General features: G+C 38.1%; 1 protein-coding gene across 1 annotated transcript in view; it reads left to right on the top strand.

Moving 5' to 3' along the window:
- LOC114668130 (zinc finger protein 721-like) overlaps positions 1–13329 on the top strand; it is a 105029-nt gene that overhangs the window by 9627 nt on the left and 82073 nt on the right. Inside the window, exon 2 of the mRNA XM_051928004.1 lies at positions 3487–3944. Coding sequence (XP_051783964.1) covers positions 3518–3944 — 427 coding nt within the window. The 5' untranslated portion in view covers positions 3487–3517. The remainder of the gene's footprint in view (positions 1–3486; positions 3945–13329) is intronic.

Here is a 13329-nt window from a genome sequence, read left to right as displayed (position 1 = left end):
TTTAACAATTGATTCTTTAAGCTCGCTCATATGTGCTACTATATCTTATTATTATCATCACTAAGCTGTATAAAAAAACATTGCCATATAAACTTAAATGGTACTGTAAAAAGTATCTATCTATCTAAAACATATACGTGTGTGCTAATATAAAAACCCATGAACGCAGGCAGCAGTGCTATTATCATGGCACACAGCTGCCTAGTGGTCTGACAGAGATTATGTCACAGCACATGTTCAGGAAAAAGTCCCTTAACTTTCAATAATCAAATATTAAGCCCCTATAGTGTTCAAAACTAACTACTATCATAATACATTGTGTTTTATTGCCTAAGGTATTGATGAGCCCTAATACTTCTAAATGCTATTTTAATGGCTCATATGTTTTATATGCTAGCTTAAGAGCTTGCCCTTTACTCACAAAAGCCTTGCATGTTGTTTATTTCGTGTTCTGTCAGTAAAAGAGCTCTGCTCCTGCATTTTTCAAAACAAAGTTTGCCTGCTTGCTTCCTCAGACAGCATGATGACCTTGTCTCACAGCTCGACTCGCAGAAACTCATAACAAGGCAAGTAAGAAGGACAGGCAGGCCAGAGGCCTCTGTAACAAAATAAATGGTGTCCTTTAAAAAGTTGCTTCAGGCCTAGACTTTTCATTGCCAAGAGCACAAAAACTAATAATGCAGCGCATTGATCCTTGATCGCAATTCTCAACAAGCTCTCTCAAAGTACACAGTGTCCTTGACTGAAGTTTTAAACTTGGCAGCAAGATATTGGTGGTTTGCAGCTGGAAAGAGAAAAATAATAAAATATGCAGGCACAGGCTTTTTTGCAATTTAACCCTTACTATACTAGCCTGCATTAGGATATACTGCTTATTGTCATACATGCTTATGATTCTTTTTGAATATATGTAAATCATCAACTTTAAGAATATACTCTTCAATAACATACCCCCAGCCTTTTGAGTTGCCCCCACAACACTATGAAAATCATCACATACTTGTGCTGTATCTGTTATTTTCATTTAAACATTTCAAACTAGCTCCACAGTGCATTCATCTCACACACATTTCTGTCTCCCTTTTTCTTTTACATGTCCTCTGTTTGGTTGTAAATTGAACTCTCTAAACAGAGGACATTATTCACTTATTACAAATTTTCCATTTAGAAAAACATGCTTCATTTTATTACACAAACTCTGGGACCCGCATAGCTTTGTGAAGGGTCACCATATGATTAAGTAATTTCTGCCAAAACGAGTAGTAGAGGGAGAACGCGAGGGCAAACAAAATGTAACCAATTATGCAGGGCTATTCAAAATGAAAGAGCAGATTTCAAAAATGTATTTCAATCAAACTGTTTAAGACAGAAACACATTCCGCACATCACTGGATAGAGTAAAGTTCAAAGTTTTAAAAATTCAACTTCAAGAAGATTCAAATGACTTCATTTTCATGCAAGATGGTGCCCCGCCTCACTTCCACTTGGAGGTCTGGCGTTACCTGAACGACACCATTCCAGGACGAAAATATTGTTAAAAAGAAAAAAAAAACATTATTCCCATATAACTGCTGGGTACATTTTAATATATAAATAAATAATTATATATTTTTTTTACCAAACTTAGTTTTCTAATTTGTATGTTGTTCCCAAAACACAGAATTTGTTCACTTAATTAGCCCAGGAGTCCAATTATAAACAGAAGCTAACTGGGACAATATATATATATTACAGTGCATCCAGAAAGTATTCACAGTGCATCACTTTTTCCACATTTTGTTATGTTACAGCCTTATTCCAAAATGGATTAATGACAACGTGAGAAAAGTTTACTTCAGATTTTTGCAAATTTATTAAAAATAAATAAACTGAGAAATCCCATGTACATAAGTATTCACAGCCTTTGCTCAATACTTTGTCGATGCACCTTTGGCAGCAATTACAGCCTCAAGTCTTTTTGAATATGATGCCATAAGCTTATAATTTGGTTTTGTTTTAGTTATGAACTTCCCCAAAATGAATGAATTCTTGCAAATAGTATACCAATTGTATAATACGTTGTAGTACGGGCATTAATTAGCGTTACACTTCACAACCTGCATGCACCACATTTCTTGGCTCTGCCACCAGAAGCACAGTGGATGCTGTTGGGGTAGGTGGTGTTTTCAGATCTCCACAAGCTTTTTCTGATTTTTATTTTATTAATTTTGTATTAATAGTTTTGTTTTAAATAATTTGTAATTAATTTAATTTATTATTTAATAGGCATAGCGGAGAAGCCGCTTATGTGACACCCTATTCTTTTTTTTTCCCTTTTTGTTTTTGGAAAGGTATGCTACTCTTTTTTTTATTTTTGTTGTTTTTTGTTAAGAATATATGATTATAAAGTTAGGATATTTTTATTGTATAAAGCTATGTATATTGGAAATACTTCCCAATAAGGAGGAACAGGATGAGCACTGCCAGAGCCTACAAAATGACCTCCAGCAAGCCACTGGTGTGAATGCCTGTGGCCAAACAATCAGAAACGGACTTCATGAGGGTGGCCCGAGGACCCCACGTCCTCTAGTGGGCCCTGTGCTTACTGCCCATCTGGCACCGTGGAGCTCGATTGGCATTTGCCATAGAATACCAGAATTGGCAGGTCCACCACTGGCACCCTGTGCTTTTCACAGATGACAGCAGGTTCACCCTGAGCACATGTGACAGACGTGAAAGGGTCTGGAGAAGCCGTAGAGAACGTTATGCTGCCTGTAACATCGTTCAACATGACCAGTTTGGTGGTGGGTTAGTGATGGTATATCCATGGAAGGACGCACAGGCTTCTACTACTCTTTCCCATAACTTCATGCTGTGTCTCATCAGTTTTATTACCCTGTAGTTACTGCAGTTTAGCGTTAATATGTTGGGAATGTGCCTTTTAGTAGTGTTTACATTCAGCAATATTCTTTCAATAATAGTTTATGTTGTTACATCAATGTACTCTACTATAAGTTTGTTGATACTGTTTACTGATAAACTTTATCGATTTGGACTTCATATGGCCAATAAGTTAGTGCCTAATTTGAATAATACTGACATCTAGTGGACTTTTGTGTAATTTACCAATACGTTTTATGTATTCTTTTTTTATTGTAGACCACACACAAACACATACAGTATACCCGTTCGAATAGAGTCGTATTATCTTCGAATAAATAAGTCAATTTCAGTCTAAGCTGCTTTGTGGAATTCTCTGCCTTAGTGTCCTGACCAACACTCTGGAGTGAACTCTACAAGTCCTGAACTCCTCACAGTTACAGTAGTCCTTTGCTACAGTGTTACTCCTGATAATTTAATAGTGAGGATTTGCTGTCAAATTGCACTAAACTATGTGACTTGACATACAGTAAACTTTAACTGAGACAGTGTTGTAAAATGATGATCAAATGTCTTTAGATCTGGATGATGCAGTTTTGATGGATGTAAATTCTGCTCTTTCCACAGAGAGCGAGCTGCTTTTTACTGTGGCATTTAGATGGACGTGAAAGAGGAAAGGTGTGATGCTGACGCAAATATAATGGAGAGAATGACCATAACTGTTAAGGAAGAAGACTGTGAAAGGGATTGTGTCCAACCTGAACAGGAGAGTGTGAGCATTAAAGACGAGAACTGTGAACTGGGGTCAGTAGGCATTAAAGAAGAGGCTGAAGAGAAGTTTGTCAGCAATGAATCTGACATCCATGCAAGTGAGGAGAGTGTCAAAGAAGAAGACCTTCGTTATGGGTGTCAAAATGATGCAGACACTAGGTTAGTCTCTGCTCAAAGCAGACACTCTTCATCTCCAGAGTCTTCTTTCAATGTGAAGTCTGAATCATTACAGTCTGACACAGAGGAGATTGAAGAAATGTCATCTCTTAGAACTCTGGAAGGACAGCCGCCGCCTACAAGGGCGTCTGCAAAAAGTAAGTGAAAATTTAAAGAAAGGCGTAAGTTTTAGAGCTGGGTGTTATGGTGCCTGAAAGTCTTGCACTTTTTAAGAGAAACTTTGTGTAGTGATATTGATATATTTCATTGTGTGTTTAGCGTCGTGTAAAAGCTCAGCTATGGTGTTGTAAGGTTTAGCAATTTGCTGTTCCTTCACTGTAGTTGCAACTTTTTACCAAAAACGGGCTTAGACCATTTGTATAGAGTGTTACACAAACGTACAGTTGCAAAAAAAAAAAAGTTTGTGAATCATCTGAAAACCTTGGATTTCTGTCTTTATTCCTCCTGACAATGTGGTGTGATCTTCAACTAAGTCCGAAAAACGGATAAACACAATTGTCTAATGCTAATAACAAGCACTTAGACTTCTTGTCATTCCTGATCACATTGTGTAAAAACTCCAGTCTTGTCTTTAACTTGTTGACTCTCATTTAGCTCCTTTGATCCTCACCAAATTATTCCTGCAGCGGCTGATCAGCTTTGAATTTTTGCTCATTTGTCCTTTCCAGTTTTTTTCCCTCTTGAAATCTCTTGAATTGCTTTCCTGATCAGCTGTCTTCAGCTCAGGCCACACTTTAGCATCTCCACTTTTGCTGCGTTCTGGACTCTGACTTGACCATTCCAGAATACCAGTTTCCTTTTGTTTACGCCTTTCTGTCATTGATTTCTTCCTTTGTGTCAGATTGTTTTATTTCAGACCTCTATTAATCTTCCACTACCCTGACATTATCCTGTCAGATTTCCAGATAACATTTTGTATTCAGTATTTCATTAATGATAGCAATCTGTCCTGGCCCTAAAATAGAAAAGCAGCCCTAAACCTTGATGCTTCCCTCACCATGAGGTACTGGTATTGGTGTGTAGTGCTATTTTACCTCCAAACCATTATGAACTGGCAACACAACCATGGTGGAAAATGGGTGAAAGACACACAATCCACACCACTAAATTCACTAACCTACTGGTTAAAGCAAAATAAGATATATGACCTACCCCCATCCCTTACCCTAATCTTAAAATCAGTAAATAGGGCCCTGAAGCTAACATATATTTCTTTATTGGGTGCCCTAATGTTAATTCATCCGATTTTAACCCTTGTTTTATAGGTCCTGTCCCCATCCCCCTACCCTTACCTTAAAATCAGTGAAAATTGGGTCCTGAAGTTAAAGTAAATCTTGCCTCCGGTCCCTAATGTTAAGACCCTGATTTGAACCCTTGCGTTATATGTCCTATCCCTTCCCAATCCTAATCTTAAAATTGGTAAAATTACCGGCCTAATCTTTATTATGCAAGGCCCTGATGCTAAAAATCCCTTTCATGGCTTATATTTTAACTGCTTTTAAAATGTTTTATAGTGCCATTTTTATATATTGATTATATAGTTTATCTTTAGTATCATTTTATTATATCTTTATTTCACTTTTTAACACTTTTAGGGCTATTTTTTTTGTTTCTTTTCTCCCAGGGCTGAATGTTTTTCCAAAAACTAACATTTTTTTAAAAAGAACACAAAGCAATTGTTTAACATATCAAATCAACAAAAAATATTTACTTTTGACAAATGTTACTGTCTTGCATGTTGTATGAGCCTGCATACTCTATGATTTCACATACATTTTACACAGCAAAGTCTGATCTCGCTCAAAGCAGCCAATTTCAGTCATTGCCACATTGCACTGCTTACAATACGTGTTGCTTTGGTGCCTACTTTTCAATTGTCTGTTGCTGCACTTTCTCACATGTATTGTTAGTGTGTACTGTAGAGAGACAAGTCATCCATTTGCCATTGTGCCATGCCACTGCCACCAAGTTTTCTGCCCGCATGAAAACCAGATTGTCACCTCTTTTCATCTTCAGCCTGTCTGGCTTCAACTGTGAAGCCATGTGTCTCCTGTTCACCTTAACAGTGCCACAAGCTCCAATCCCCCCCCCCCCCCCCCCCCCCCCAAATGTACACAACATGACCCAAATGTTCATAGCCCTGAAGCAGCTCCAGCACAACCTGACTTGTCAAGGGACAGTTCTCTCTTTGAAAGAAATACTTTCCTGTATATGTAATTACTTTCAGGCAGAAACCAGTGTTTGCTTCTGCCAGTACAAAATCCTTTATGCCATACTTTGTGGGCTTGTCTGGCATATGCTGTATTTGCAGAATAAAAAACGTCCCTTTTATTTTATCATAGATACATGCACAGACAAATCACGGCCAGGCTGATAAAATTGTTTCTATGTTGTGTTCCACAATGTCAGGCAGAGGCTGAACTTTATGCATGGCGTTATAGCCTGGCTCACGCCTTGGGATTTGTTTCTGTTTATTACAGAAGTGAATAAAAATGTGCAGCATCACATACCTATCATCACGCTGCATAACATGTCCAAAGCCACCAGGGGACAAAGCACATTTGGACCAATGCTCCCTGGAGTTATATCACCAGTTCTGTCCCATCTCTATTTGTAATGCCACAGCGCGCTTCATCTCGTCTTTTGTTGTGGGTTTCCACTTTGAAAAATGAGAATGTGATGCAAGCATAGCCCACGATTCAAAAAATTTCTCTGCCTACCTGTTTGTCTCGTCTGACAGTAGCTGAAAAGCAGCAGCAGGAGAGAGCAGCCTGTAGTAGTCCAGCAGCTAGTGATCTGTCGTGTCCAACAGCAAGCAGTGCCATCTTGTGAAGTACGGTAGCCAGTTCGACTCCCACGGATCAATGTCTGGGTATTCCTCCCACGCGAACCTTGCCGTAGGTGCATCGACTGCGCGAATGCACTCAGCTGTCAGCCCATCGGCTGGTGTCCGATCAGCTGATGCTGGCTTCTCACTCTCTTGTTCGATCTCCTGATCACTGTCAATAAAATCCGATTCTGAAAAATCAGAGTCCAACTCAGCGATAATGCGCAAAACATCGTCTGCCAAGTGTTTTCTTTTCTGCACTCGCTTCACTCCCTTGTGACATGTCGATGCCATCTTGCCTTTCTTTACATTTGTTTACATTTCGCAACTCACGCACATGCAAGGATAAGTTGCCGAGTCAACAAGTCTAGCATTTCTCCAAGCACAGAGGGAATGCCTGTGACGTGACAGTGAGTTTTGTCGCCATTAACAGCTGATTGTCGGCCTCTATCCCTGGATGTCTACTTTTGTAGACATTCGCCCTCAACCCCTCCTGTCGACAAAAGTCGACATCCACCCTAAAAGAGTTAATGCAGTTTCAAGTTTGACCAGTAGGGGGCATTCTATTTGAACCCTCTACTGGAATCGTATATTTTACTGCAAAATAAAAAAAAAAAAATCTTGGGTCGAGATGTGACCTTCTTGAAAAGACACTTTGACGTCCCGCAAGACTAGACTTTACAACCTTTGGAAGCAAGTCCCATGAGACAGTGACTTTGCAAGTCACACCCTACTTACAACCAATTTGAAACAAGATCACAGACATCTAACCTCGTAGTTGTTGGAATGCTTTTGGCAGACACACTTCATGTGCTCTAAGCTCTTAAAAGTTTTATGTGTTCTAGATGGCACATCAACGACTGAGCAAAGTAGAAAGAGCAGCACGTCGAAAAGAGATATGAATCATTGGAGAGAAAAGAAGGCAGAAAAGAATGCAAAAAAGAACAATAATAATCTATGTGCAAATTCTGAAAATAAGGAAAGTAATAATCAGCCCAGACCAAGTGAAATTGAAAACCTCGTAGGTTTAATCAGGGGTCAGAAATAAAAGAATTCATAAAGACGTTCAAAAACGTTGGTGTGATACACATGCTGAGCACGAGCAGGAGACGAGACGTGATTTTCTCGGAAAGACACTTCTACATCTCGTGAGAAAGAGATTTAACCACACCCGGGGCCGGAAATAAAGGACAAAGAGTAGATGAGAAAGTAGAGCATCGTAAAGAATTAAAAAATGTTGGTGCCGTACACATGCACAGCAGGTTGGAGATAATGGAAGTACAAAAACTCGAAGTCTCAAAAAAAATGATGGTAAAGATCGCATTAGCGCAAACAAATGGAAATTATTACTCGGTGAAATAACGGAACAGCGAAAAGAGATTGAATATATTGTTTGGATTTAGACTTTAATTTGGAGACTTGTAGATCGTCTAATTTGTGTTGCCAGTGAGAATTAAAGAATTACAAAAACATTGGCGTGGTATGAAGTCCCGTGAGATGGAGACTTTTAACATGAGATTCTTTCAAGTCACGCCCTACTTACAACCATTTTCAAACAAGACCACAGTCATCTAACCTCCAGTCATGTGAATGCTTTTGTCAGACACCCTTCCTGCGCTCTCAGCTCTTATAAATTTTATCAGGACAATAATTCTATACATTCTAGATGACACGTCAACGACTAAGCAAAGAAGAAAGAGCATGGACAAATATTTGAAAAAGTTGTTTTATTTACCGTATTTACGCGTGTACCACACGCACATTTTTTCCGGAAAATTAGCATTAGAAATTCAGGTGCACGTCATACACGAGGAAATTTTTTTCTATAATGTTTACTTCTTCTGCTTGGGCTCGCTCACTCTCTCTCTCTCTCTCTCTCTCTCGGAAGAAAGAAAAACGTTTGTCATGCAACAAAAACAGAAGGGCATTTCGCGGAAAATGTGCCCTAAATGCTTCCTATACAATCGTAACGCACATCATACATGGGGCAAAACGGTTTTCATGATTTTCTTTGTAAAAATTGAGGTGCGCGTCTTACACGAGGGCGCATGGTAGACGAGTAAAAACGGTATTAGTGAGAAAGAAACGATATTTCACTCACAGGCAGTTATACATTGTGTTGTCATGATGTAAGTCCAAACACGGAATTAAAATTCAATGCAATCTTGAAGAAATGTTAATTCCAAATATTGTTTTTACTGAAGTTTTTAAAGTAAAAGTGAAAATAATGCATATGTAACAATTCCTATGAAAATAACAATCTCTTTAAATTGTATATCAGGTAAACCAAACCCATTGGTGGGTGAGCAGCGCGTGCAGGTTGCAGAGCCCCTTTAGTATTATAAGAATATTGAGATATTGACAGAAAAACAATATTGAAGTAATAGGAAAGGGGTTTTAGAGTGGTTTTAGTGATTTAATTGTAGAGGATGTATATATCTTTCATTTATTGGATCAGTGTGCCAGAGTGTGCCTTTTTGTTGTTTGTTCCCCTAAATCTTAAGCCTACCTAAAGCTAGATGTCACCCCTGGCAGTCTGACCTCAAACTCCATAGGCAGGACTCGGCCTACACAGTCCTATAACAGTGTCCTGGTGTAGATACAATAAAGCCGTCCTCAAATACCATTGAACCATTGAAGGATCTCCTACCTGGCCTCAAATATAAAGGCTGAGGGTGGTCTCCAGCAGTGACATCAGCACCTTATACAGTTCCACCCACGAAACTCAAAGGTTTTCACATAATATAAAACAAATCTAAAAAATACTGGATAATTAAGAAACAACATAATAGAGTCAAAACTCATCAGATCAGATAAGAAAAGTTCTATTTGAAATGTAACGAAAAGCTCTAAATAAGCAAAGAATAAACTCGAGCTAAACCATAAAACACACATTGCGTTTTCATTCGTCCAACGAAGATTTGATTGAGATATGCAGTTAGTTATTTTTATTTATTATTTTTGTAGAAGGTGATTGTTTTGATGTTGTTCTTCTATCATTATGGGGTGTTTTCCTTCTAGTAGACACATGGACAGACAATTTGCTGATTTTAAGAGATTTCTGGAGGTCTTTTGCTCTGCCCCTCAGGGTCCTTTTATAGCTCTGCCACTCTTGCTATGATCTTTGCAGGACATCAGTGCTGAATTTTCTTAGTCTGCAAACAAGTTATCTTTTGTGTGCATAGATGAATACCCAGGCCTTTCAAGTTTTATGCATCTCTTTCCCTTCTTTCTAAGCTCTTCTTGACAACCATTAACGAGTATCTGGTTAAGATATCGGGACAGCTTAGCTATGGGCTAAACCACCAAGCTTTGATGGACTGAGGAAAGGTCTCCTCTCCTTTGTCTGTCTGATTTCTTACGTTCTTGTTTTATATGTTCGTGAACAGATCTTTATTGAGAAGAGCTTTGCCCGCTTTTACCCACATTTTGTGTACCTTTTATATTTAGCTGGGTGCCTCAATAGGACACGCCTCCGGTCTTATATCATTGGTTGAGCACCTGACTAGACTGGAGTGTAAATGTTTTAATGATGTGTTCATCTTGACATCCCAATTCTTTGTGTGTTGCTAGTTTTAAGTTGATTGCTTTTGTCTGTTATTGTAATAATAATTAATAATGCCGTATATAGTCACGGATAAGTTGGGGCTTGATTTTTACCTTATAATTTTTGGTATTTTATAATGTTGGTCATATAAGTCGAATGCGGGAACCTCATGCTATTTGTCCAAGAGATGATGATGATATGTGAACGCCCACCTGAGAGAGTAACCACGGAGCACACGACCTTTATTTTCTATGTATTGTGCCTACGTGTCCACATGGTAATACCCAAACTATTCTGAAGTGACATTTGCACTGTTTTGTGGGGTTTTTTAGTATCTCACACCCTCGTACACCTTTATCATAAGAGCATCCCTTATCTACGATGGAGCGTTCGATCAGAAGAAAATATGAAGCTGGTCTTAAATTAAATGTCGCTGAGGTACCGAAAGACATTGGTAACTGCACTTGTCTGAGAGGTGGAGTTCAGTCAGCAGGAGGACAGACTTAGATGCTGCCTTCCACTGAGTGAAGTATTGTGGGAAGCAGGAAGAAAGAGAAAGCATGGTTGTTTTCACTATCTGTTTAAGTATTTGCACTTCCCAAAGTTAGAGAGTTCCTTAGAAATAGCGTGCGTCAAACGAAGCAACGTAAGTTCTGTTCATTTGTTTTTTGTTTGTATTATAATAGTTATGCTTGTAATTTCATTAACACTAAAACGTTTCTCAATAGTGCCTTTAGTTATAAGGCGCCAACTTCAGTAAGTCAAGATGTGTAAGATTTGCAATGTGATTTTCCTTTGTGTAATTTGAGAACTAAGAATGGATCTACTTTATTTTTTATTGTAGACCACACACTCACACTGTCATATGTACAGCTATATCTGCAAATTTAAAGTTTGGATTTGACATCTACCTTCCAAGTGTTTTAATGGACACTCTACTGCGAATGCCATCTATTCCTGCACAACCAGAAGAAGTCCTTTAGTTGTTTCTCTATTCCAGCGCTGCTGCAACGAAATTCGATGTGTCTGAGAAACTGATGCGAGACTGGAGGAAGCAAGAAATGTTAAAAAAAAAAAAAAAAAAAAAGTGTATTTTTGAATGGGCGTTTAAGTCGGGTCTGATTTTATGATCGATTTTTTCGGGTTTCAAGACCTGGCTTATACGCGAGTTTATACGGTACATCATTTTATTTATATAGGACTTCTCATACATCTGAATGCAGCTCAAAGTGCTTTATGGAGAGTGCAAAAAGAAATAGTAAAAAAAAAAAAAAAATTAGAATAACAATTGAAACAATATAGAATCAAAAAGAATAATAATAAAATATGAAGACAGTCAAACATTAAGATATCATATTAAGATAAAAGAGAGGTAAAAGCAAAAATGAAAATACATGAATAGAATGTGAAAACTAGCTAAAACGCAGGGTGAAATATGTTTTTGGCTGCTTTTTAAAAGTACTAAGACGCCTGACGAATATCTAAAGGCAGGTTGTTCCAAATCTTTGCTGCACAGAAACAGAAGGCTCATCGCCTTATTTCTTGTATTTTACTTTAGGAATGTTTAGCAAGTAGGCGCTTGATGATCGTAAACGCCTATTTGGAACGCATTCAGTATAACATAACATAACATGACATAAATGAAGGTGCTTGTCCATTAAAAACTTTGAATACTATAAAATGAATTCTAAAAGAAACAGGTAACCAATGTAGTCTCGCTAAAATCGGGGTAAATATGCTCCGTTCTCCCAAAGCAAGTAATACTCTTGCTGCTGCATTTTGAACAAGTCGTAATCTTTCTGTCGTCTTTTTAGACAGTCCTGTACATTACAGTAGTCTAGGCATGAAAAAACAAAAAGCACAAGTCAGCTCCTTAGCATCTTCCAAGGTTAAGGAATGGTCTTACATGGGCACTGTTTTTGAGGTGGAAGAAGGCAATCGTCAACACTTTGTCAATGTGTAGTTTAAATGTAAGATTAGAGTCGAGTAAAATGTCTAGAATTTTAATCTCAGTTTTAGTCTGTAGTGCCAGATTGCCCAGATGGTTTAAAAGGTTTCCCTCTGCATCTCTTTGCCAATAGGGAGAAATTCACCATTATCTTAATTCAAATTATATACTGTATATACTAGGGGGCTCCGCCCCCTGCTCGCCGACACCCGTGCTTGGTTAATTGGATATACAATTTTAAAAGCTTTTTTTTTTCTTTGGAATTGTTTTAATTTCATTATTTGCTCTTTTACTTTAAAGCTTCAGTAAAAACAATATTTGGAATGACCTTTTCTTCAAGATCGCATTGAATTTTAATTCCGTGTTTGTACTTGTATCATGACAACGCAACGTATAACTGCCTGTGAGTGAATATCATTTCTTTTTCTCAAATAAATAATCCAACTTTTTCTAATATTTGTCCCTGTGATTTGTTAATTGTCATAGCAAAAACTATTCTCACAGGAAACTGTAAACATTTTAATAGGAATGGCATATCAGATCTCCTTTGGTGTCTGTTATTCGTGGAATATATACTACATTACCTTTCTTGTCACCTGTTAAAATTTGCATTGCTTCTCCGTGATCATAAATATACACCTGACCGAATTGTGTGTTCTTCGAAATTAAACTTGTCGTTGCTTTAACTGTTGTGGGACCACAGATTCTCATAGCGTATGGTCCATTATTGTGTAAATCTACGTTTTGAGCATTCAATGATGCGAAGGTGAAAATATTATTGTAGACTCCTATATTTTGCCTGTAGTGTTTGTGGATTCTGCGGTGGGCTGGCGCCCTGCCAAGGGTTTGTTCCTGACCTGCGCCCTGTGCTGGCTGGGATTGGCTCCAGCAGACCCCCGGGACCCTGTTTTTGGATTGGGAAATGACTGACCGACTGTTTGTGGATTTCATTTTCCCCAAACGTCAAATCTTTTAATTTTATTGCATACGCATCCTCATTGTGTAGAAACACTACTTTTCCCTGATGCCAACACAAATTAGACGATCTACAAGTCTGACTTAAACTTCAAAGCCTTACAATATTTCCATACTTCTGACATATCACCTATGTCCATATATTCGATCTCTATTCGCCTTTCTGTTATTTCACCGAGTAATAATTTCTCTTTTTTAGCGCTAATGCGATCTTTATCTTTTTTT

Source organism: Erpetoichthys calabaricus, chromosome 1 (assembly GCF_900747795.2).
Source record: "Erpetoichthys calabaricus chromosome 1, fErpCal1.3, whole genome shotgun sequence".
Lineage (NCBI taxonomy): Eukaryota > Metazoa > Chordata > Cladistia > Polypteriformes > Polypteridae > Erpetoichthys > Erpetoichthys calabaricus.
This window is presented reverse-complemented; position numbering and strand designations above follow the sequence as displayed.